General features: G+C 53.4%; 9 protein-coding genes across 9 annotated transcripts; 5 read left to right on the plus strand and 4 right to left on the minus strand.

The window, feature by feature from the left end:
- Positions 1-260: 260 nt before the first annotated feature.
- On the plus strand, positions 261-3,308 carry C7974DRAFT_398939 (uncharacterized protein). Its single transcript, XM_046142366.1, has 3 exons — positions 261-1,245; positions 1,296-2,286; positions 2,335-3,308. Exons 1-3 carry the CDS (start codon positions 745-747, stop codon positions 2,853-2,855), a joined length of 2,013 nt encoding a protein of 670 aa, XP_045994593.1. The 5' UTR covers positions 261-744; the 3' UTR covers positions 2,856-3,308.
- Positions 3,309-3,637: 329 nt separating this feature from the next.
- On the plus strand, positions 3,638-4,665 carry C7974DRAFT_226627 (S-adenosyl-L-methionine-dependent methyltransferase). Its single transcript, XM_046137289.1, has 2 exons — positions 3,638-4,368; positions 4,429-4,665. Exons 1-2 carry the CDS (start codon positions 3,727-3,729, stop codon positions 4,606-4,608), a joined length of 822 nt encoding a protein of 273 aa, XP_045994594.1. The 5' UTR covers positions 3,638-3,726; the 3' UTR covers positions 4,609-4,665.
- Positions 4,666-5,037: 372 nt separating this feature from the next.
- Positions 5,038-5,530, plus strand: C7974DRAFT_226623 (uncharacterized protein). Its single transcript, XM_046137288.1, has 2 exons — positions 5,038-5,386; positions 5,435-5,530. The coding sequence occupies exons 1-2, from the start codon at positions 5,156-5,158 to the stop codon at positions 5,447-5,449; spliced, it is 246 nt and encodes an 81-aa protein (XP_045994595.1). The 5' UTR covers positions 5,038-5,155; the 3' UTR covers positions 5,450-5,530.
- Positions 5,531-6,256: 726 nt separating this feature from the next.
- On the plus strand, positions 6,257-6,829 carry C7974DRAFT_398943 (dolichol phosphate-mannose biosynthesis regulatory protein). The gene is made up of 3 exons (XM_046142367.1): positions 6,257-6,313; positions 6,362-6,442; positions 6,522-6,829. Exons 1-3 carry the CDS (start codon positions 6,311-6,313, stop codon positions 6,699-6,701), a joined length of 264 nt encoding a protein of 87 aa, XP_045994596.1. The 5' UTR covers positions 6,257-6,310; the 3' UTR covers positions 6,702-6,829.
- Positions 6,830-6,841: 12 nt separating this feature from the next.
- On the minus strand, positions 6,842-10,483 carry C7974DRAFT_226652 (WD and tetratricopeptide repeat-containing protein). The gene is made up of 3 exons (XM_046137290.1): positions 10,071-10,483; positions 7,409-10,017; positions 6,842-7,362 (listed from the first exon to the last, which is right to left on the minus strand). Exons 1-3 carry the CDS (start codon positions 10,229-10,231, stop codon positions 6,908-6,910), a joined length of 3,225 nt encoding a protein of 1,074 aa, XP_045994597.1. The 5' UTR covers positions 10,232-10,483; the 3' UTR covers positions 6,842-6,907.
- Positions 10,484-11,005: 522 nt separating this feature from the next.
- Positions 11,006-13,197, minus strand: C7974DRAFT_226681 (major facilitator superfamily domain-containing protein). Its single transcript, XM_046137291.1, has 4 exons — positions 12,190-13,197; positions 11,830-12,141; positions 11,511-11,779; positions 11,006-11,458 (listed from the first exon to the last, which is right to left on the minus strand). The coding sequence occupies exons 1-4, from the start codon at positions 12,855-12,857 to the stop codon at positions 11,124-11,126; spliced, it is 1,584 nt and encodes a 527-aa protein (XP_045994598.1). The 5' UTR covers positions 12,858-13,197; the 3' UTR covers positions 11,006-11,123.
- A 2,041-nt stretch (positions 13,198-15,238) lies between these two features.
- C7974DRAFT_226736 (uncharacterized protein) lies at positions 15,239-16,567 on the plus strand. Its single transcript, XM_046137293.1, has 2 exons — positions 15,239-15,503; positions 15,557-16,567. The coding sequence occupies exon 2, from the start codon at positions 15,587-15,589 to the stop codon at positions 16,379-16,381; it is 795 nt and encodes a 264-aa protein (XP_045994599.1). The 5' UTR covers positions 15,239-15,503; positions 15,557-15,586; the 3' UTR covers positions 16,382-16,567.
- Positions 16,568-17,385: 818 nt separating this feature from the next.
- Positions 17,386-19,884, minus strand: C7974DRAFT_226729 (fungal-specific transcription factor domain-containing protein). The gene is made up of 2 exons (XM_046137292.1): positions 19,629-19,884; positions 17,386-19,575 (listed from the first exon to the last, which is right to left on the minus strand). Exons 1-2 carry the CDS (start codon positions 19,722-19,724, stop codon positions 17,530-17,532), a joined length of 2,142 nt encoding a protein of 713 aa, XP_045994600.1. The 5' UTR covers positions 19,725-19,884; the 3' UTR covers positions 17,386-17,529.
- Positions 19,885-20,803: 919 nt separating this feature from the next.
- C7974DRAFT_226740 (major facilitator superfamily domain-containing protein) lies at positions 20,804-23,836 on the minus strand. Its single transcript, XM_046137294.1, has 5 exons — positions 23,316-23,836; positions 21,539-23,265; positions 21,370-21,490; positions 21,170-21,253; positions 20,804-21,120 (listed from the first exon to the last, which is right to left on the minus strand). Exons 1-5 carry the CDS (start codon positions 23,467-23,469, stop codon positions 21,017-21,019), a joined length of 2,190 nt encoding a protein of 729 aa, XP_045994601.1. The 5' UTR covers positions 23,470-23,836; the 3' UTR covers positions 20,804-21,016.
- Positions 23,837-24,279: the final 443 nt, after the last annotated feature.

The following is a 24,279-nucleotide window of genomic DNA, read 5'->3' on the forward strand; positions in this document are numbered from 1 at the left end:
GTCCAATTGCCTGTGCAGCCGGACCGAAACACGCGCCAGCGCTATTGGGCGGCATGCAGCCCCGACAGCTGCTCTGCGTGCGGAACCGCGACTGCGAAGGGCCACAGTTCCTGCGCGTCGCAGAGCCCTGTGATCGGCGGAATGAGGTGTTGTGTCGCACTCTCCTATCCGAGGCCCATGCTCCCACGCCGGTGCATCTGAGGCCGACTTGACTGCGACGCCGCCAGCCAGGCCGTCAGTGCCAGTCAGCCATGATCGGCCTCTGATGACCAACGTCATGCGCAATTCGTAGACTCCATAACAGGGTCGTCGCCGTGACAGATGGTGCTCCGCTCCTGCCCTCCACTGCGCGCTGCGACCTGCGGTTGGCTGGTCCCACGCACCAGTCTCAAGCGCGGGTGGTCAGGCACTTAGTAAAGTCGTGGGGTGTCTTCTCTAGCCCGTCAGAGCAGGTCAGCCCGCGTTCGCATAGCCCTCCATGCCCTCTTAGGCTGTACAGGGTTTGTTCTGGCCTGCGTGAAGAATCGCTGCAGTCGTCCAAACACTCTCCAAGAGCAGCGCCCCAAGGTACCGCTGCGCTCTCGAGGAGGAGCGCGTCTAGCGTCTTCACTTCGCTTGCGATTCCACCCGGCGCGGACAGCAGCCCCACCAGCGACGGCGAAGAAATTGCTCGCGCGTCGTGAATCGAGACGCTTCCCACCTGCCCACTTGCTGCTCTTCTCCGGCAGTGGCTCGGCGAACGCAATGGACGGTGCAAATGCGCAATCGTGGCAGGGCATGGACGCCGCGGGCGATCAGGACTTCGGCAATCTGATTGACTTCAACCACTTTGAAGACCTCGACTTGCCAGACTTCAACAACATCGCCTTCAGCCATGGCGGGCCGCAGAATGGCACCATGGCCGACGCGCTCGACCACCACCTCGACCACCAGTTCCCCCCGCAAATTTCCCAGAATCATGGGGACGGCGCAAACGGCACGCAGCAGGCGCATGGAGCCATGGGGACCCACAGCGTGCCCCAGTCGAACGTGAATGCCAACTTCTTCGACTATGGCATGTCGCAGTTCACCCATGCTGGCACACCTGTCTTCTCGCAGCCGCCCGAACAGGCCTATCGTCCGCACCATGGCGTCCCTCCCACGCCTAACAGTGTGGAGATGCACGGCGACCCGCACCGCTACGTGCAGCAGATGGACCAGCAGGCTGCCTACGACCAGAGGTACCACATGCGCAAAGACGATGCCGTACGTTGGTCTGCGACTGCCATTGCGAAGTTGCACTGACCATGCCACAGTCATTTACCCCACTAGTCTCCCCAGCAGTCACCCCTCACGACTTACGGTTCCAAATACCCGACTTCACCGTACCGGGTGCCTACTTCAGCCCCCTCACGTCGCCCGCACTCAATGCGCAGGCCCACCAACATGCGCAGTCGCAGCTACACTCGCAGGCCTCGACCTCGGTTAGCTCAACAGGGCACTCGCCCATTGACGTCGACATGGATTTGCTGGGCGAGCCTGCCATGACCCAGCCATCTGAGCAGAGGAGGAGCCTACGGACGAAGAGGACTGCACCCAGAGCGGCCCCTGCAAATCGCATACGGCAGTCGCCCATTGTGAGACCCGGCAGACGGAAACCTACAGTCTCGATGCAGCTCCCGCCCAAGGAGGTCAGCGAGCTCATGCAAGAGGCACGCAATGGGCTCGATGTCCCGCGCAGCCGTGATTACTCGGAAACCGACTCTATTTCTCCTGAACCCATGCTCTCAGATATGCGACCACCTCCGCTCCCAGGGTCTGTCAAGAACTCGCCAGCTCTGATTGCGCAGAATTGTCAAGGAGCCGCACCTGCCACACCTGCCACACCTGCTTCCCTGATGCGTATACATCCCTCGCCACAATTCGATATCTTGATGAATGCACCACCTATGCTGGAGGATCTCGCTCTGCCTGAAGCATCACTGGAGTCAAGGCCATCATTATCCAGGATAGACACAGCCTTTCGCGATGCAGATCATGACACACCACGTATGTCTGCGCGTAAGACCCCTAAAATGGGTCCACTCAGCACCCCTGGCGCAGCCATGTCGAATAAGCCAAGCCCCATGCTTGACGCCATGTCAACACCCACGAGCCCGGCATTTTCAATGATCTCTGGGAAAAAGGTAGAGGCAAAGGGTCGCAACTTGAAGAAGAGGGGTAGCGTCAGTTCAAGTCTGGTCAGTCCAGCGTTGAGGCCGAAGATATCACCGAGCATCAGGCCTATGATCGCAGCTGGGGAGTCGGGTACGTCAGACAAGATATCAAATGAAAGTGCAGACTAACATGCAACAGGCACCTCGGACAACACTCATGCCCTTCTTCTGGCCTCGAAATCTAACTATCAGAACATCCTTGACGGCACCACAGTACCGGGTGTCTCTTACCCGGCATCCCTCTCAACAAACCTTACTTCGAAACGCACTTCTCACAAAATCGCTGAACAAGGCCGCCGAAACCGGATCAATACTGCTCTCCAGGAGATGCAAGACCTTCTCCCTCCCGGCTCGCAAGCGGCCTTACCGGATGCCAAGAGTCCTGAGACCGCTGCCCAATCAAACAACTCCAAAGCCGCGAAGGTGGAGAGTGCCATCGAGTACATCAAGCACCTCAAGGGCGAGGTGTCGGCGAAAGACAGAATGCTTGAGCAGAAAGATGCTGAGATGGAGTCATTGAGGAAGCAGTTGGCTCAGTTGCGACGGGGCAGCTCGGTGGGTGTCAGCTCAAACGACAGCCCTGTGGAGTCTGCCGTTGGCAGTACTGCGGAACTGAAGATGGAACCGGCTGCCACACCCGCAGCTTCTGATGAGACTTGAAAAAGAAGGAGGAATCAGGCATTATCATCCTACTACCGGTCTTGAACCGCGGCCATATACCCGGCACCGGGGCCCAGCTCCTGTTTCAACACTGCTCGCACCTGCAGCACGAGATGAAAGAATCACAAGCGTCGATCTGTTTGCTTGTCGCATACCGCATGCTTCATCAGTTTCATGCTCATACACAGACTCAGTGCAAGCCACTCGGAAGCCTTGCACAGGCAGGATAATATCTAATAGATAGTCATCACAAAAGCAAGCTTGACTATAAGGCCGCTTGCCAAACAATCAATTAAAAGCTCGTCAATGTATTCATTGACAGCCCTGGTTCCAAGGCACTATGATCGTATGTGAATGAAGCGGGGTATGGATATACACCACACGACAACAAAGTAGGGAAGATACTAAAAAACTCTGTAGAATACTTTGTTGGCTACAATAATAATTCGTAACTAAATTTTAGCTTTAGGTTTTCTAATAGCTACAAGATCTGTATCAATGATGGTTAGCTTACAAGGTCGCTTATCCGCCGTTGTTCCTGAGACTCGACAGCTTGAGTACCCGAGTGGGTGCGCCGATGCCGGAGGTATCTGAGGGGAGCTTGTTCTCGACACCGTTGAACGTAACCTCCTCCGAACGCCTTTGATCGCGGTCCCAGTCTGCTAGTGGCCAATGTCTCCGTAATCGCAGCATTGTGACGTCCGCTTCGTCGTAGAATTAATACAGTTGGCACCGTTATAAACCTCTCAGCACGATCAGTAATGGTGCTCATCGTTCACTGTCAACGCTCGACTCCTGCAATCCTATTGCTTATTACATCTACTTGCTTATAAGACAGAGGCATCTTGTCATTCTTCATAAACCTGCAGCTATGTCAGGTCCATACCTTCACGGCCACCACGCCTCAGTCCTCCGCTCCCACAGCTGGCGCACCGTTGAGAACTCAGCTCCTCACCTTATCCCCTACCTCAAGCCCGACCTCAAGATTCTCGACGTGGGCTGCGGCCCAGGCACCATCACAGTCGACCTCGCGTCTCGCCTCCCGCAAGGCTTCGTGTACGCCATCGATCCTTCTGCCGACGTCATAGAGAAGGCACGGCAACACGCGAAAGAGAAGGGCGTCACAAACGTGCGGTTCGAGGTCGGCGACATCTTCAACTGGCACAGCCTGGACGGCGTGGAGGAAGCCGGCTTCGACGTCGTGCATGCACATCAGGTACTGCAGCACCTGCAGGACCCGTTGGGCTGCATGAAGGAGATGGTGCGGCTCACAAAGAAAGGGGGGATTGTAGCGGTGCGCGATTGCGACTACGGCGCCATGGACTGGTACCCCGAGCACCCGGGGATGCAGAAGTGGAAGGACTTGTACATCAAAGTCGCATTGGGGCTGAAGGCATATCCGAACATGGGCAAGATGCTGCATTCAATTGCGATGCAGGCCGGTGTTCCAAGGGAAGATATCGAGGCGAGTATCGGCGCGTGGTGTTTCTCAACACCCGACGAACGGGAATGGGTAAGTACATGCTGATGTGAGGGTAAAGGAGTCCGTGATAGCTAATGTGAGCGTAACTAGTGGTGCGGTCTGTGGGCGGATCGAACGGTCAAGAGTGATTACAAGCAAAGGGTACTGGACGGCGACCACGGCACCGAAAGCGATCTCGAGGAGATCTCATCGACATTCCGCGAGATGGAAAAGAAGGAAGACGGCTGGTTCGCAGTCATCAACGGCCAGATTATCTGTCATGTCAGGTAAAGCAGAAGCAAGCATACAGACCCTGTCATTAATTTACAGCCTTCTACTGCATCCAAGAACGGCCGAGTTGCCACCAAAGCAGCTGCAAGGTAAGAAACGAAGGATCAGTAATATCAACAGGAAGCTTTCTTATTAGTAAAGTCGCGCTTAAGTGGAGGCATTCGGTTGTAATTCGGAAGCTGATTGCTTGTGCCAAAGACGACTTCGGTCCTACGAAACTGCCATGCCAAAGGCAAACCGGGCGTGCCTGGGTGCGGTATACACTGGCTCACCGTCAGCATTTGCTCGCCATCTCTCCTACAGTTGATCATATACTACGCAGTAACGATGAAAGATTGGTCTACAGATATTCTCTCAACATTCGTCCGATCCAAGAAGGCAGAGTGTTTGCCCTCGAGCTCCGACTTGCAGCCACACCAGCACCAAGTACCAGTCCCACCCTCCCATGCGAATTACCACACCCTCACCGACCAACACATCCCACGCTCCACAGCACTCATCCAATCGCACCCTGCACCACCTCTGCTTCCGAGTCAGCTGAGTGTGCATGCGCCAGGTCGCTAGCCCTGCGATATCAACCCCACTTACCCCTCCATCCTGCCTAACTATCACCACCCTCACAACTCTCCCAGAACAGCACCACGCAACCGCACAACCAAAAATCCGCAACGACCACACAATGCAGGCCACCACTACCCTCGTCAACGCACACTCCAGCTGCCCCAAGTGCGGCGCCACTATCGATGGCGACAACAAGTCCTGCGGCTCATGCGGCAGCGTGAGTGCGACGCGAAGAATCCGCTTGCGTAGTGCTGATATAGTGTAGTCGTGCCCCGTCTAAGCCGCAGTCGATTTGAGCTGCTTGAGGTGTAGTGTGAGTCTGGCTGGACGGAAGGAAGGCATGCGAAGGTGCGGCGGAGGACGTGATATCTCCAAGACCAGGCGACATGAATGAATCTATGAAAGTTCAAATTCTAGTCCCCTATCTCTTCGTGGATTTGCCATGTGTTGCTCACACGTTTGGCTGGTTGTATCCACGCCAGGCTTTTGCGGCGCAGGTCGAGCTGCCGGTGTGCTGACGGCTCGCGTTGCTTACATGTTCACGTGCTTGGTGATGATTTCGCGTCAGTTCTTTAAATTCCTGCTTGGGAGCAGTCGCGGGATGTCATCTGGACATGAGAGGCTCTTGCTGCACGTAGACAGTGCTGGATGGTGGTTGATGCGGGAGGGTCTCCGCCGTGAAAGTGACGGTGTACGCTGTATAACTCAACTTGACATCCGAACGTTCTAAGCCGGGTGCTTTGCGCGTGATATATTAATCGTCGATGAAAAAGATAGTATGTTCAAACAGCACCTTGTGTGCCTTTGAATATCGTCGGCGTTAGTCCCATTAGGTAGATAATTTCAATTTATCAAGACTATGTCACAACTACAGCAACTTCTTCTGTATTCTTGATATGTTAAAGCAGGAGTAGTTAAACTACGTTCACGTTGATCAGAATAGCTGCTAAGCTTAGGTTGAGCTCTTACCTCGTACTTCGTAGCGTTGGTAGCGTTGGTCGCGTCCTGGCTCGGAAGTCGGTCTTGGCATTTACCCCTGCTGTGGTGCGGCTCACGCATGCTGATCCGGTGCTCTCACCACGTCGACATCGAAGACTGAACAGACACTCGTCTCCACGCTCCTTACACCCTTAACTTCAAGATGGTATGCTCTGATCTGACCCACAGCGAAATTGCCCACTGACAATTGCAGCTCGACCGCCTCGTAGGACTCAGCATGCTCATCGCAGCCACTGCCATCTTCGTCTACTACACTGTCTGGACTCTGTTCATGGTGCGTACATGCTTTTCTGCGACGGATGCGCTACGACGTGCAGTTCCATATCCTCGGCAAGTCGCTTACATCTACACAGCCCTTTGTCGACGAGGACCACGTCCTGCACTCGCTCTTCCTTCCCCGCGTCTGGGCCATTCGCATCCCTGTGATCCTGATCGTCCTGTTCACCACCGTCGTCGGGTCCTTCCTTTCCGTTGTCATGATAAGGAGCAACCGCAAGAAGGCGCTCAAGGCCCAGCAGAAGAAGGCATCGTAGGGGACACGTTGCTGCAGTTGCACGGTACGACACGATGTATAGGGGTAACACTCTGGCATATGGGCGGCGCATGAGGGATCTTGAATGCACGGAAACTGCCACATAGCAGCACTGGGGACAATATACCATATTTGAATGTAATTGATTGGCGTCGACGGACCTTCGGTTGTAGACACTTGAAGAATGCTTTACGTGCAGCCCTCCCTTCACATGACGTTGCAGTTATCCTCAGAGATGACAATCGGTCCCTCTCCACCTTCGCCCAGTTCGCCTTCGCCGCCTTGGGCTGCAGCAACGTGCCGTGCCAACTGTGCGAATACTGCTTGTGAGATGAAATAGTCGTCCCTTCCTCCTTTGCTGTCCATGTCGTTTTTCGAGGTGATCTGATAGGCTTGGTGCATGCGCTTGCGACTCCTCAGTCCACCCGCCGCAACTTCGCCGTCGCTGACGCTCAGGGCCTCATCCTCAGTAGGCTCAACGACAGGCTCTGGCCTACTGGGCCTTCGTCGACGTCCAATGTTGATGCTTGAGAATCCAGTCGTGTCTGCAGAATGAACGCCGACACCCTTGCGAGCATTGTGCTGGTCTCGAATATCAGGTGAGAAGATTTTGATGGTGTGGTCGATGCCAGAAACAGCCAGCGTAGGCTCATACGGATGCCCTAGGAACAGTCAGAGAGAGTTTGCAGGTTGGAAAAGCCAGCTTACCTTGAACGACGTTAACAACCTCCCCATCACCCTCCAGGATGTTGACAAGCTGTGCTGTCTTCCGGTCCCAGACAAAAACATTTCCGCAATCACTGCCACTGACGACATACTCGTCCTGCAGCCCGAAGAAGTTGACGTCTTTCACGGTCTTTACGTTGCAGTGTCCCGTGTACACACGCATATGTGGCACACATAGTATGTCGCGCTCCACATTTGCCCTCTGATACCTCCTTCGGCCGAAATCTGATCTCCAAAGCATGCGTCCACTTTGTGTACGACGCAGACCTTCTTCGTCTTCCGAGTCCGACTCCGCTTCCTCGTCGTCGTCGTCTTCCATATCACCATCGCTGTCCTCCTCTTCGTCGTCATCTTCTTCTTCTGTGCTCTCCTCACTTGCCTCCTCTTCTTCGTCTAACAGATCTTCCACTCCAATGGACACTTGCTCTGCGTTTATATTGGAGCTGGACCCAGACCCTGAAGTTGCCGCCTCTAGCTCACTGATAGCATCAGCCCTTGCAATCTCTGCGCTCAGTTGCTCAATCTCATCCTCCACCGGATCGATATCTTCCTGCTGCTCTCTCAGGGCCCTCTCCTCCGCCCTGATCGTAGCGTCTGAGATACCTCGACCACCGAACGCTCGATCGACGAATGAGAATTTGATGTTACTCGCCGCATTCAGCAGAATTCCTCTCCCTATCTGATGACCCCACCTCAACTTGGCTGCGTTGCGAGATTGAGTGGCTTCCTCTTCACCGCCAGTCAAGTCACCGAAAGGTATCTGGATTGTCCGTGCAAAGGCACGAACAGCATCAATCTCAGTTGGGAAGAGTACCCGAATATCGTCAGTCATAAATTTGGAGACGTCGACGTTGACAATGGGATCTTCGCTCGCCAGGTCCAGTAGGTACGGGATAAGTACCTCCTCCAGGGCATCCATGTCCGAATCTTGCGGTATCGGCATTCGATCGCCTCCACTACGGCTGGAGAAGCCTTCAATGACTGCACCTGGACCGCTATCAAGCCATAGTAAGATGGCCTTGAGGAAGTCGTAGCCAAATTGCTCATGTTGTTGGAGTTCTCGTTCTCGAGGTGCATGCTGTATCGAGGTATAGTATTGTGCGATCATAGCGTCAGACGTCGAGCTAGATCCTGTCAGAAGCTGCCCGCCCATTGCTCGTGAGAGTGTCCCAGCTGCCTGAACGAAACGTCGAGATGCAGCGCGGTCGTCACGAAGCTTGTTTTGGACTGCTACATCGACTGGATCTGGGTCCATCGGATAACCCCAAGAACTGGATATGCTATCTATGTCAGACAGGATCGAGTGCGCCATGCCTAGGAGCGATGTGTAAGCAAGATGCAGCCCATCTTCACCGTATTCAGCCAAGTCGAAAATTCGCTTCTTGACTTTGATAGTGGTTCTCGCAATGCGAAAGTGATCAGTGCCACGCAGCTCGTTCAATTCCTCTTGTGACATGCCGTTGCTTGTGGGAGCACCGATGCGGATATCCTCAGATTGACCATTTCCGTACCTGACTCGAAGGGCGAGGTCTTCGTCAGCGCTTCCGGTTCGTTGCCTTGAGCCGGTTCGCTCCGTGCTCTCTTGGGTGCTCAACTTCGGACGCTTCCGTTTCCTATCCTTGTCTTTGACGCGACCTGCAGTATCCCCAGTCGCCACCTTTGATGTAACGATACCTTCACGCACGTCCGGCGTCCGCAGGAGATCGAAGCTGTAGATGTTGTCTTGTGACCAGCTCACGATGAGTTCATTCGGATGCGCGTCGCTAATCTTGCACGCTGTGATATGGCCACCATCATTGCGCTTCATACGCTGCTTGCCACTTGGCGCGAACTTTTTGACACATTGGGTAGCTTTTCCAAGCAGCTCTTCGTCGGTGTCCGTCCAGTTGCTTGGACTCGATAGTCTGGATCCTCGCTCACGATTTTTGTCCCTTCCTAACATGCGACGGTCGTGAAGGAAGCAGTGCAGGTGAGCGCCACCAAGCGCTATGTAGTGAGGCTGTGATGGTGAGCAGGAGACAGTGTTAAGATCAAGGCCATAGCGACTGTACGATATCAGCGGCGGCGGGACGTCGTTTGCAGCATCTGGGTCCCTCGCCCATGACGGTAATCGACCATCTTGCGCGGGTGGATATGTCTTCGATGGCTGTCTAACGTCCCACTGCCGCACATCACCATCGTTTGAGCAAGTCAGGAAGTAGAAAGGGTTATCCTCCGTAACAATGCGCTTCACTGTGTCATTGTGGCTGCGGAAGGCGCGCTCGTTCGTCTCCGCGCCAGTGAGAGTGACGGCATTACGCAGGTGGTGTATGCTTGGCCTTGTTCCACCACGTCTTCGCCTACTTCCTGAACCATAGGCCGAGTGTCCGGAGTGCTCAATGTCAAAGATGCGGACATCATCTGTGCACGAAACAATCGTGCGGTCGTTGGAGTAGGGCATAAACTTCACAGAGAATATATTCGACCGATGACCTGTAACGATGGATGTGGTCAGACTGAACTGCTCTGTGTCCGAACCGGGGTCGTAGGAGTGAATATTGATGCGGTGATCATCCGAGCCAGAGGCAAGGAGGCGGCCGGATCTCGACCAGCTGGCAGAGGGTCAGTCAGTGTTGCGCGCGCTTGAAGGAAAGTATAAACACACCTCAGAGCGTTGACGCATCCATTGTGACCCTCCAGCTCGTTCACGATGTCCAGGTCATTGACCCAGTGCTTGTCGCTGTAGAGTCCCCGAATATCCGTGTACGTCCTGCGTTCGTGGCCCACCTCGCGCTTGAATAAGCGATCATACACAGTGTACTTCATCCTGGGGCAAGCTGTGCCTTTCGTAAGACGGTTGTGGTGAGCTCCCAGGGTGGCGTGGAAAGTAGCGGCGAGGCAAACAGCCGAGCTGCACGCGTCGATGCACGGGAGTGCAAGCAGGGCTCGATCAGTCAGGCGGGAATTTCTCAAAGTCCGGGCGCATGTAAGAGAAGCTGACACGCATTGCGGCGCATTTGCGAACTGCGGAGAATGTTGATGAGAAGTGCTCGCGGTCAATTACTGGTGAGGTTGCAGCTATGCGGCAATGACGGTGCAGCTCCGTGTTCCCCACCACGCCGCGTGCAGGCAGGCATTGACCACCGCAATCCTCACATCAGCATCGACCACTCATCTGCACGCTGTTGCTGGGATACCAGTAACTGTATGTATCCCATTTTTTCTTTTGTCAAAGCAGTACATATTGTAGCAATACGTACTGCACCTGGGCACGTCCCAGTTGCTTCTTGGCAGTTTTGTAGGATCGAAGTATCCTTACCACTGCCCAGTAGACTTTCAAGTCATAACTAAATACCTCCTTTTAAGCGTTACTGTACTAATAAGAAAGTTGTCTATCAAAGTTATTGATCCTTTGTTTCTTTTATTGCAGCTACGTTGGTGGCAACTCGGACGTGCCTGAGTGCAGTATTTCCATGAAGTCGCAAAGCTTGTGCTGCCTAGAGGTTACAGTAAGAACTGGATATCCAAAAATGGCAAACTTCTATAACGAATCTCTACTTCTGAGGTAGCACTCGACACAAAGCAGACCGTAGGCACGGGTATTGTTCAGAGAAAAAGTGTTGTTGGATTACGATCAGTCTGAGTCTAAGTCTATGTCTAAATCTGTTCTACATGCAATTTGCGTCATTTCCGTTATTCATTCCAGTCGGGGCATCCTCTAAGCAACAGCAAACCTACTCCTTTCCCGCATACTCTTGCCATATTTGAATAGCACCCACATACCGATGGTACACAGGACCATAGAACCACCGAGCAGACTGACGCCTCCATCGATGCCGATTGCCCGGAACATGGGTCTAGAAAAGAGTACTGCTGCGAAAGCAAACGAGCTCCTTGACAGACTGTTGGCCGAGAAGATGCTAGCGGCGTATCGAGGGTAGATGTTGGGAATGTAGAGCAGGACACTTTGAGCAACGAAGTAGATTCCAAAGATTGTGAAACCAAGTCCCAGGACAGAGACTATCCAGTGTACCGACGAACGAGCTGTCCATGCTGTTGTGTTGGTTAGCAGATATCGATTGCAGTCAGGCAGTGGCTTGCTCACCAAATATGAAGAGGCCAATGCAGATGATAGGACTCGCGAACAAGCCAGGCAGCAGGTGGTTCTCAAGCTCTCCAAAGGTGCCGTTGATCAAGCGGGGGAAACATCTATACTTGAGATAGATGCAGTGGACAGTGAATGCAAGGAGACCCGCTGGTGCGACAACGAGGAACACGAGGCCGGTGCTCTCAGCGGAGAAATTGTACATAACCGGGTATACAAGAGGCAGAGACTCGAAGAAGGAGTAGTATGTACCGTAACACAGTCCCATGCTGCAGAAGTTGTCAGTAAAGTTGACGAAGTCGTGCAGAGTTGAACTTACTAAACTGTGGTGAAAAGAATTGCGGGGTCGAGGGCATTGATCTCCCAAGGCTTAATCAAGGCATCAAACAAGAGGCTGGAGGCCTTCAGGTTGTTCTGCTTCTTCTCTGCTTCAGACATAAGATTCTGGTTCCCTGTCTCTTCGCGGAGGCGCTTCGCTTTGTAGTAGAGAATCGTAGGTGCCGAAGACTCAGGCAGCATGCAAAGCATCAGGATATAGATGGGGCCAGCAATGATCATGAGCTCCCAGGCTGAGAATCTCCAACCCAGATCGCGGACGGCATAAGACGAGAGTGTAGGACCAAGAGCAGGTCTAGCTATCGTCAGCAAAGCTCTTTCAGTCGAGATCATCATCACTTACCCCATGGTTGCGGTAGCAGCCCACAGTGCTACAGCGAAAGGAAACTCGGACATGTTCCAGACATCGGCCAGAGACGCTCCAGCAGTAGCCAAGCATGGCGATGCCATAAAACCAAGCAGGAACCGCAGTATCATCAGGCCAGGGTAGTTGTTCACGAGTGCAGTTGGAATGCAGAGGATGACGAAGAGAAATCCGGAGATTGCGTAAGGTGGATTTCGCCCCACGGCCGGAATCTCTGATAAGGGCGAGAAGAGTAGACATCCTATGCCGTATCCTAGCACGTACAGAGCGAGGCCCAACGAGCCTTCCACATGTGACTTGTGGAAGACCTCTTGTACCGCTTCTTGGGACGGCGAGTAAATGGACGAGCCAACGTATACAGCAAACGTGTAGAGGGCGATGAGAGTGGTCATGAGGACCCTGTCCCTCATTGGCCAATTTTGGGGGTTGCTAGGATCATCAGGACTATCCCAATCAACGAGAGTCGTACTCTGTTCGTGTTTGAGTTCGGCACCGATGATGCTATCTGCAGCGACAGCCGCAGACACGTCGTCACTCGAGGAGGAGGGCGATAGTGGTTTGGCTTTGCTACGAGAGAAGTCGAAGTTGCGATGGCGGATGTAGTGTAGAGCAGTTCCTACCGACGAATGCCGGAATAGGTACGACATCGGGACGGTTGTTGGTTGTGTGAGTCGAAGAAGTGGGAGATAGCGACTAGAGAGTATTCACAATTGCTTTGAAAGTAATAGGCAGGAGGTAGTCAGTGCTGGTTGCTGTTCTGGCGTCTCTGCACGCATCGCAGGTTTATATCCTCGTACGTCCACCCTTAAGTCCATCTCAGCCCCGTGCAACACACTGGCGTTTGTCAGACCTTCTTGCATGATGCGATGAGTCCTCTCGTGCCAAGTGCTAGTCGTGACGGTGCTTATGGGGTCAACGCGATGTTCAACCCGGAGTTCCATAGGGCAGAGTCTGGCTTATCTACAATAGGCATCGTGCCTTCACGTTAAGCTGTCAGCGCCAGACAAGTTTCTACCAATGTAAGGGCGGCGCAACTGAGCGACAGCGATGGGCGGACGAAAGCGCGATCACGCCTGGTTGTGATTGGCCAGAGATCGTCGTGAGTCGAGGTGACTTCCCGTTGTTCTTACCAAGTGTGGCTGACGCAAGTATGTAACTTCCAGGTTCGTAAGCAGAATAATAGCACAAACAACGGACGAAGACCTTCGGACCGCTTCCAGAGAATGATGAATGAACCCTCTCTTCTGACGTCTTGTAAGGTCTCCAATAGTGGCTCTTCAGGTGCGACACCAAGGATGCGGCTGCTTACTCGGATCTGTTTGTGCAACTACGAGGCATTGCCGCTTTGAGAAAAAGATGGGAGGTCGTGCAAAAAGTCGCCATCAACCACCCAGCCTTGTGGAAGTTTTTCAGAGCTTGGGATACTTGCTAAGACCAGTGGATACATCTTTGCCACATCTTGCGCACTTTGACGCACCGAGATGGTGGAGAGGCTCTTGTCCCATGTCCCCGGAACGTTGTAATCCTGCGATGTAGCAAAACCCGCAGTCCAGAGCAGCACGTGTTCGGTGTAAGCGAGGAGCCGTGGGAGGGTTGTTACTGCTGACATTACACACCATGGCTGCTGAAAAACTTACTGTCGGGTTTGATAGCGATAAGAAGACCTCAAACGCCCAGTAAAGCATGTGAGGGGTACCGCGTCGACGCCAAAGCCTTGAACGGTGAGTGCACCGGTGAATGATTCTACCGTAGATTTTTGGGTCTCTAGGCGAGCTAAAGTCGGATTCTTTATTCCTGGTTCCACAAGAGATACTGCAATGTCAGACCTGACCCCTGAGGCCTTCAACTCAGACCCTCTTAACAACGCACATCGCCCATGGTGAACCGTGTTACACACATGCTCAACACCGCTCGATGGTGACACCAGTCTTTGTGCTGGGACTGTATACTGTCAGTGTCAAGACTCAAAATCCAGAATGTTGATGATCCAATGTTTCGGAACCATCTTGTCAGTCGTCAAGCTTTGAACGCAAAGCTTGGCCCTAGCTCGTTTCGCAACAGCCATCACATGTTTCTAGCCAACTCGCCAGACGCGCTCGGTTTTGTCCTCCGCAGAGAACCACGCTTTAGGAGAGCGATCAGACGTCTGGCAGGGCGGAGGCCCCAGTGCCCGCGGCCTGCGAACGTCTTCTGCCTCGTGTAACGCGTCATGCCCTCGATTTCCGCTGCGAGTAGGACCGGAGGTTAGCAGGCAGATGCTGTAGAAGCGAGGTGGTGCGTAGGTTCGCATACGAAGTACGGATAATCCAATCGGAATGAGGCTTCTTTCCTCGGTGGGCACGTGGGTAAAGCAGCCTCGTACCGCGAAATGAGGTGCCATACAACGCATGGGGAAGGGAAGGCCAATATTAGCAGGCGAGCTGGTCTAGGCGGAGCTTCCAACTCCTTAGGAGGGTCTACGTCGGATGGGCCCGAGAGTTTTTCCACAAGCTGCAGCGTTTGTCTTCGCATACGAGAAGCTTTGAATTGTTGTTGTAGATCATCGACAGCACGATGTGACCTCGGGAGTATGCGCGTTAGAGCCGTGTTTTACAAGGCTGCAGTCGCGGCTCCTGGAACGCGCCGCGAACAGCGTGATGTGGGCACAGCGGGACATATTATCGAAACCAGCGCCGCGAAACGCGCTCACGTCTTGGGATCGCGAACTCACAGCAGGCAATTAGGATTTGATCTGCGGGGCTGCCGAAGCCAGTGCGCTTGCAGTCAAGCAGCATTCTGGCTGCGCCTGCCGAGCTTTGGGCTCTGCGCGCCTCGAGATCTAGCCCTCGTGCACTGGCCCCTCTGTTCGTTTTCAGCACCGTAACTGCAAGACAGGCATGGGACAATTGCTCTGGCGAGACTTAGCGGCCTAATAATATACCCTGTTGGGCGCTCGGGCGCGATCTGGAAAAAGGGCACCCAGAGCCGGCCGTCCGCGGGCCAGCTGAGACGAGGATGAGTGCGGTATTAGTGCATGTCACACCAAGGTGGGAAGGTTCGACTGGGACCGGGCTCGTGAGATCATTCGAGTACATGTACTGAGTGAGCGCCGCTCGTGTTTAGTCGCTTTGTTACTTACTACGACAACTTACCAAGTATCGCGATCCAGCATCTCGCTGACATACCATACCGACTGCATCATCCAAACTCGGTACGGTAGACATTTATTGGACCCTGTACCACGTCGGATTCGACGCATCCGGTTGCTCGATCCTCGAGCATTACAATTAGACCTTGGAGAAGATTTGGATTGAGTAGGTTCTTCTAGTATTATACCTTTGGGACTCGCAACTAACATCTTGTACAGCCCAAACTTGGAATACTCATTACCGCAGCCATGCGCACCACAACTCTTTTCACAGCCTTCCTCTTCTCCACAACATCACTCGCGGCGCCAACACGGACGCAGGCACGCTCCCACTGCCGTTGCATCCTTGCGTCAGATGCCCCCAACCCGCTCGAGACCCCCTCCGCCGCGCACTGGACACCCGCCAACTGGAAACCAACAGAACCAGCGCCCAGCGCCTCCCCGCAGCAACAGCAAAGCATCGACCGATGCACTGATTTGGGCCCTGAGCTGGAAAACTTCCGCCACACCAACCCCGATCTGTACGACTCCTACCTGCGCGAGAAACTTGCGTCAAATACTGTCTACAGCGACGATGAAGAGAAGCCACTGCCCACAGAAGTCCTGATGAACAAGGAGCCAAGACCGACATCACGACCCAACGAGCGCATAGTGTGCTACTCAGAGCCCGAGACATTCTCAGCCTACAACGGCTCGTGTCTCACGCTCTGGGCGCTGCAGCTCATTGTTGCTATCACAATCCTTGCGTGTGTCGGCGAGGGCATTCATCTGGGTATGCGATGGGTCTCCGGCCGCTCAACCAGTTCTGCCGAAGAAGAGGTTCCGGCCGAGAAAGCACTTCGACTCCATGGCGCTGAGCGACTCCTCTTGGCCATTCCTGCTCAGATGGGCGGGAATGATGATATTTTCAGCCCGGGCGCAGAGAAGAAGCTCAGAGCGTACGAGGCACCGCGGTACTTTGTTGTTAAGAGCTCAAGTGGGAGAAGAGAGTTTGTTGCATACGACAGTGAGGACGACGATGAGGCGAACAGGCCGGTAATGTAATTTCTTACACACACGGTCCTTATGTTGGTATTAAATCCCTTTGCACGCGTTTCCAGCGATGCGAGAGGCAGTATATACAGTCCATATACCCCAATGAAGTATGATACATGTTCATATGCGGTCTTGAAGGGTTTTATCCACATCAAAATGTCGAGCGAGGTTTTATCCTCACTCGATGAAGACCGACGTACTCCTCGTTCCCTCTCCTCCTCTCTCAATGTCTTCTTCCTCGCCGATGTCATACAAACATGACATGAGTAAATGAAATTCGCAAAGTAAACGTGACAGAACGCTGGAGGGGTATCGTAAAGCAACGCATCTACCTACAATTAACAAAAAAAAAACAAGTAAGCTCTAGAAGAACAGGTAAATATGAAGTCCAAGCGGGGCGGTTGTCGTGTGCGTGGGCAGCTGCAAGGGACGAAGAGCGGCCGAGGAGAGGTGCGTGGCTCCAGTAGTGTCAACAGCACAAGCATGACCTGCCTTACCTGCCCAGAAGAAGAAGCAAAGGAAGTAAACAAACATGGGCAAAGCGCTTGGGAAATCAACCAGGCTTGTCGCAGTGGGTATGTATATTATTACATCGTCATCAGGTGGCTGGAGGCTGAGGTCGCAGCGGGTATCATCGTGGTCATCGCAAGGGTATGTCGCGAGGGTGTCGCAGTGGGAGGCTCATCGCAGATGGGCTCCAGAATATCGCAAAAGGGTGGCGTGGCAGGGCAGGGCGTAAGGTCCGGAAGAAAGCGGCAGGCGGGTTGTCGCAGGGGTATCGAGAGGGTTGTCGCGAGTGATTGGATCACCAGTCAACATCACCGGTGGTATGATGCTCGTTCGGATAGTCTAGAGGACAGTCGTGATTAGAGGTTCGTGTCGAACCCAGTGTATGGACATGATGTCGCATCGATCAAGACTGGAGGGCCAGTCATCGATGAAGCCGAGTTGTCGGACAACTTGGAAGGAGGCGAAAAGATGTAACGCCGTGAGCCGGAAAAACGCTGAAGTACAGGAATTTTGAAAGTAAATGTCGTGGCGTGGGGACAACAGGAGAAGGCGGCGCCAGTGGATGGCCCCGATGGGAAGACGCTGTGCAGGATGTAAAGGTCGTAGGCGAATAAGGACGCCGGGTAAGATAGGTGGCAACCGAGCTCCTAAATGATGGTATGCCATCCCTTCTCGTTCATGATGTCGATCCAGAAGGCGTCGTTACCCTCGTCGGACTGTCGCCATGTCTCCTTGATCAACGTGATCAAGTGACGAATCGGCTTACCAGGCAAGCGGTGAGCGTACACCTCCAAGCGGCGGATCACTTTCTCTCTCGCCTGAAGCACCTTGGAGTCGTTGGCATGCACGTCGAAGAAGTCGACCGTCGAGACGAACTTGAGCTCGCAGGCAGCAACAGTTATGACAAGTTGCTGGATGCAGAACGTGCCTGAGGACGCTGGCAGTGACTCGATCATCTGCAGGATGTGCATAGCAAGTGAGTTAAGCCACAGCTTCATATCGGCATCTTCGTATGGTGTCTCGAACCGGGGCATGGGAAACCGAAAGTCGACATTCTCAGAGACAGGCAGCTTGTTGCTGCCCAAGCGCTTACGTAGGATAGAAGGAAAGACGCGGTAGAGCTCGAGTAGGCCGGCGCAACGGTAAGCCTCAGCAAGGATGGTGAAGTGTTCCTTTGGCGTACGATCATCGCCAGTGTCGGCAATCTCATCGATTGAAGGATAGTCGACAGCCAACAGGTCCTCCTCCAAGGAAGTTGCGTTGAACAGGTTCTCTTGGCGACGGACGATGTCCACGACGGAGTCCTTGTTGAGAGATCTTTCACAACGAACAAGACGGCCAACCTCAGCGAATAAAGCTTGAATAATCGGGGCAACGCCAGTCCAGGGGTGAGGAACGATCTTACCATCCGGACGTCGGCCTGCTGGAGTGCTCTTCTGACTGGAAACTATCCGAGGACGCATGCCTGACGGTCGCGAGAAGCTCATGGCGTCTTCTGTCACGAAGCCCATGACCATCTCCCAGTAGATGAGAGACTCTTCAAAGAATTGTGCTTCACGCTGTACTTCGGCTTCCTGGGATCTGTCCATCAGCTTCCGTAGGATGAGACCTCGTGCGGTAGCAAGAAACTCTGTACCAAGGGCATTGCTATCATGCCACGATGTGGTGAAGCCAAGCATCATGATACTGAGGAACGTCCTCGTACAGCTGATCTGGCCGGCCTGCGCCAATGGCAATTCTTCCTGGAGTGCGGCAACTGCTTTCCGCTGAAGCTCACTACCAATGGCTGCCATGTATGGGAATGTGTTTGCTAGGTGGGCGGCAGACATGGACTGCATGGCATAGCTAATTGAGGGTGAGTCTTGGTAGATCTTGCCTATTGTGGTCCTGAAGGGATTGAGATGTGAATCGAAGGCGGAGAAGACTGCGCACACGTCCTTGAAGTAGTGCTGGATAAGAAGTGACTCCTGGTCGTCCGGCGACGAAGGATTTGGTGAGGGGCTAGGGAGACGGTAGAAGCCCAGAAGTAACGATCTCGAGAGACGAGGAGGGCTGGCTTCGCGGCTAGATTCACGAGTAGTCAATGCTGACAACTCTGCTGACGACTCGTTGTGCTTGAAAGAGGTTGGATGAGGGTCAAAGTCGAACGCATCAAAGCTGCCGAAGTCTTCCAATCCGGTGGACTCAAGGTCAGTATTATCAAATGAATCAAAGTGGAACTCCTCGGTGGGAAGCGGGATTGCATCAGCGTAACCATCAAGCATTGTAGGATCCAGGACATTGATGTCGTCCATAGGGAAAGGCTCGAGGTCTCGTGGAGAGTCCTCGTCTTCCGTAGACGACTCCTGGAGGATGAAAGGCTCCTCCAAGGAAGGGGGTGAGGCCAACGGTGGTGGTTGTGTCACTTGTGTGTCATTGCAGATCATCTCAGTATCTGCAGTCTTCCTGCGCGCGGGAAGCACAGCAACAAGTGCTTCGATGCCATTGGCGACGTTCTTTGGAAGCGAGGATCCTGTTGCCTTGGAAGGCTTGCGAACACCAGATGATGTTGCTTTGGGGGGAGATGATGTGAACTCTGTGGGCTGGAAGACCTCATACTTGGTGGACCACTTCAGGGTCTTCTCGTAACCGGGACAGGGGACGTTCCTCTTCTTGCATTGCAAGCACGATCCCGCAGTCTCATCGCATTTGAGCTAGTACAGGATTAGTAAGGTCCAATTTGGGCATGGTGTCTGTAGTGACTTACTCGCTTCAACTTGCAACGACCACAACCATTCCTGGATTTTGTCTTCTTGGTCTTCAAGTCTTGTGCAAGCGCCTTCTGTTGACCCAAAGAGGGCATGTCTGCTAGTCAGAAAGGTGATGATATAGATAATGTCGAAAGACGATGGTATGATACCCCAGGATGGAAAGAAGACGCAAGAGGGGCATTCGCCAATTAAGGCGAGTGAAGATGCTATGATGACACAGCCGATAGGAACCGTTGCGTATCAGAGTAATCCCGGCCAAGATAGAGCAGCTGATAAAAACTCGTCTTGTGGTTGGGAATAGAGAGAAACCAGCCTAGATCGCCCGAACTCGGATCTGAGTCGCACGCTTGCCTTTTGTTGCGTCGCAGGTGCATCAGTGGCAGGCTGATTGGCCAGCCACAGCGTCGGATCCTCACTTTTTCCCTTGGTAAACCCATCTATGGGAGGACATCCGTTCACGCGGAAAACAGGGCACTACTTGGACAGACTTTCGCTGTATACTGAGCATAGTATCACAAGTTGTATCTGAAAGATGGTCATTGCGATGTTATCTCTCAGTAATGAGGCGAATGTTAGATGCGCCACTTGTTATCCTTGACACGAGTGGATGTGGGGAAGATGGATTTAGTTGCTGCATTGGGATAGTGAACTCCACAGACTGCATCACGGCGCCTCACAACGTCCTATACTACGATAAAGCCACGTCTGCAAGCGTGCGGCTCCGACATCGTTAGTTGTCAATGCAGGGCATCCAGACTTATCTTTATCTGCCCTTCAGGAAGTGCATAGTAGCGGTCGCAGTAAGGCCGCTGAAGATACGGCTCACGAGGACAATACTGCGGCAAGCAGCGGGCAAAAAGCAGCGGGCAAAATATCACTTGTGTTCTACAGCAGACGCTGGCTGGGGTGAAACCGCGATAGGGAGCTCAGCTGTTAAGATTGCAACCCTCGTACGGTAGCTGAGCTGAGGCGGCTCTGCTGCTTCCGCACGATACGTAGTTCGGCAGATCAGCAAGTCCTGAACTGGCGCGATGGTCTGCCAACTCGGCTAAATCCTTTTCGAGCATGTGTGAAGTGGCCCTACAAAGCCCTCGGGACGAGTCACAGGGTTCATATTACGACACAAAATTATGTCTGCTTTAGCTAGGAACGGGAGGCTCCTGTTTGCCCCGCAAATGCTAAGCGTTCAGATGGAAATTGCAAGTCAATGCATCGGGAATATCGTGACTGTCGCACAAACAGTCTGGGGAAAACATGGGGAAGATCCACTCCAACGCCATGCGTGCACCCAAAAAGAACGCCATGAGTAATGCCAAGCTGAAGTCGTAACATCGTATCGGAGTTGCGCGTCGGGATGTCGGTGCTGTCACCGAACCTTGACAACTCAAAACTTCTCCATCAAGTTCTTCCTGACGGTCCACATACGGGCTCGCTTGCCGTAGATGTACATTGGTATGGAGAAAAGCATACAACCAAGTTGAATACCGCCTGTTTGGTAGTCAGTGAATGTGCAGCCTAAGGGACTCGAAGTATTTACCAACTGCCAAGAAAGTACTCTTAGGACCCTTGGCCTCGAGCCAGTGCGGGAAGAACAGCGAGAAGATGAAGCCGTGAAGAACATCTAGGTGGTGTTAGCACTGTTGTGATAGTGGCTTCAATGTTACTGTTTGGGCAGAGTTCAACGCTTCTCAACGCTGAGCGCATTGAATTCCGACAATGGATGAAGAGATGACTTACTCTTGCAGAAATTCAGCGTCACCAGTGCTTCACCGGCGTAAACGCGATATGAGTCTACAACGAATGTGATCGCAGTAGTGGAAGCAAGGCAGCAACCGAAGCTGATCACGCCGAAGAAGATCTTGCAGGTATCAGTACTATCTTCTGAGGATGGCAATGCAACACTTACAGTCGGCACAATGTAGTGATCCTTCTCTTCGGCACTCCACCCAAAACCCATGAGGCCAATGACGGTGCTGATCGTAATCGGTAGAGCCATGACAAGGCGAAACTCGGGTTCATACACGCCATCATTTCGACGTGCCATGAATCTAACGATCAGGTCGGACACTTTCCCGGCGACCGCTGTTCCCAGAACACCTCCCACAAATGGCGAGATGTACACAAGTCCGACTTGAAGAGAGGTAAAGTTGTACGACTCACGGTTCTGGTAGACATGGGCAACCGACTCAGACAGTACGATAAGCCAACCAACAGCAAGAGCGTATACTAAAGAGGACCAAAGGACAGCTGGGTATGCAAACAAGATGAACGGTCTGACCGCGACCTTGAACCACTTGTCTTTGGCAAGACGTCCATTCCAAGGCTTCAGGGACTGACGATACGTCTTTGTAGGTGCCGTACGGTAATAGTCAGTGTAATGTATGGAGAACTGCTCTGATACCTGATCGCCATCCAAAGTCCTTCCAGGCTCGGCGGAGGACTGACTTGGGCTACCAGATGTCTGGTCTTGTTTCTCGGGATCGGTCGTTGTACTCTCTGGCACCTGTGGGAAGTAACCTTGTCGCGGAGTTCCCGGAGGCGAAGAGTGAATACTGATCGGAGAGCGCGGTGTGAGTGGCGCATCTGCGTGCACACCAGATGTATCGTGCTCCACGTCGTCTGCAAAACCAACATGAGCAGTTTTGGGGGCCTTCTTTGGATGATCGAGGGGTGTCGCAACCGGCGAAGCAACTCCCACGGCGGTATCAACTGGCGCTGCCAATTCATCTGTAGACTTCTTATGGTGCCTTGACGGGAGATGGAAATGGTTGTGCCGTCTCGGGCTGTGGCTGCGGCTGCGCGCATGGCTTCGACCTCGCGCTCTTGGTGTACGATCCCAGAAGGTCTCGGGCACAAAGAAAAAGATGAGAAAGAAGGAGACACCAACAACAATAGCAATCACCCAGAAGACCCACCTCCAGCCCAGGCTCTGTACGATCGCCGCGCTGACTAGCGGTATCAGATTCTTTCCGCCCAACAACAGGAGGGTGTAGACGCCTAGACGGTATGCTCGTTCGTGGAGGAAAAAGATCTCGGCGATAGTGGCACTTGGGAGGCATTCGACCGGCGAAACGGCAAAGCCTTGGACAATCCGCGCAATGACTAGCGATGCGTAGTTTGGTGAGAGTGCACACCATACTGAAGAGAGAGTAAACAGGACGATAGCGACCAAGTAGACAGGCCTCTTTCCCCACAATATGGCAGTTGGTGATGCAACAACGCTTCCAAGACCCAGCCCTAGCATGTAAAGGCCGGTTGTCAGAGCCACCTGAGAAAGACCAACGTCGTATGTTTCCGCGACATCGTGGAAGCCTGCGGCCAAGATGGGTGTCATGCCTCCACCGAGCATGCAAAAGAAGCCGAGCGATAATAACGCAGCATCTCGTCGAAACTGGTTCCAGTTCAGCGGGTCGTTGGCGGACTCCTCAGGCTGGGGTTCTAGGATGAACCTCCCATCCTTGGTGCGCTTCTTCTCAGGTTGTCGGGCTCGCGACGAATGGCGAGATCCGCGGGACGCGCTTCGAGAATGGCCGTACGCCGATGGCAGAGAAGACGCAGAGGTTCTTGCGTGCGCGTGCTGCAGACCGAGAGGCTCGTTGCGGTTGTGCGTTTTGGAGAGGAGGATGACAGATCCTACCGTTGTCAGTATACAGCGTGTGACCACGCTACAGCCTCCAACATACCGGGCACCTCATCAGTCAAGGGATCACTCAAAATCCCAAGATTCCACTTCCTGCTCGGGCCCGAACTCTTCTCGTTTTGGGGCGTGGAAACTGGTGCATCAGTGCTGCCTTCCGCTTGCGCTGGCTGCTTCCGCAAGCTTCCCAGTAGGCCCATGATGCTATGGGAAAAATAAAAACAGCCCTCAACACGTCCAAGCAGGAACAGAGAGTGGTTAAAGAAGTGTTGTTGAAGGATTGCGCCGAGTCAAGGTAATGAATCCGGTAGACTATGTTTCGCATACCCCGTGGGGCCTACAACACTCACACCAAAGATCTAGCTCCACCATGCCGCAGGCATAAGATGCGCAGGTGATACAAATGGGCATAGCTTGTGGGGTCTCTGTGTCCTTGAGACCTACACAGAGGCCAATATGAGGCGCAAAGGTGCGCGTGTGGTAACAGACCGCTCAAAATCATGCCAAAGATGACGCACGCCGAGGGGTGGCGCGCGTCCATGTGACCAGAGCGCACCGTGCGAAGCCTGCAAACGAGTAATGAACGACACCGCTACTCCTGCCATTGGACCCTTAAGGATCACCTACATCTGCCCAACTGATACGTTATCGCGAGTCGCGGCTCTTCGGAATATCGTGCGCCTACAGCCTCACCGCCAGCGGGAGGCTATCTCGCCAGCCTCGGCAAGGGTCTATATTGTTATTATAGACAACCCATGCCCGACCTTGAAGGTGCATCCTTCTGCCAAAGGTCCACTGTTCTTAATCGCTTGGAAGCCATCGGCGGTCCGAATGCCATTTGGATTTTGGCTGGCGGTGTTCCTATCGGCCTGATTGACTTATCTATCTTGCAATGAGGGCAATGCACACCAGGCTGCAGTTCCACTTGGTGCAGTACCTATCGAGGCTACTTCAAGTCCGTTTTGCAGGTTGATCAGGCTCCACGTCTTGCACGCTGCATGCAGGTTTTT

Source organism: Boeremia exigua (genome assembly GCF_020726555.1).
Source record: "Boeremia exigua strain MPI-SDFR-AT-0100 chromosome Unknown C7974scaffold_9, whole genome shotgun sequence".
Lineage (NCBI taxonomy): Eukaryota > Fungi > Ascomycota > Dothideomycetes > Pleosporales > Didymellaceae > Boeremia > Boeremia exigua.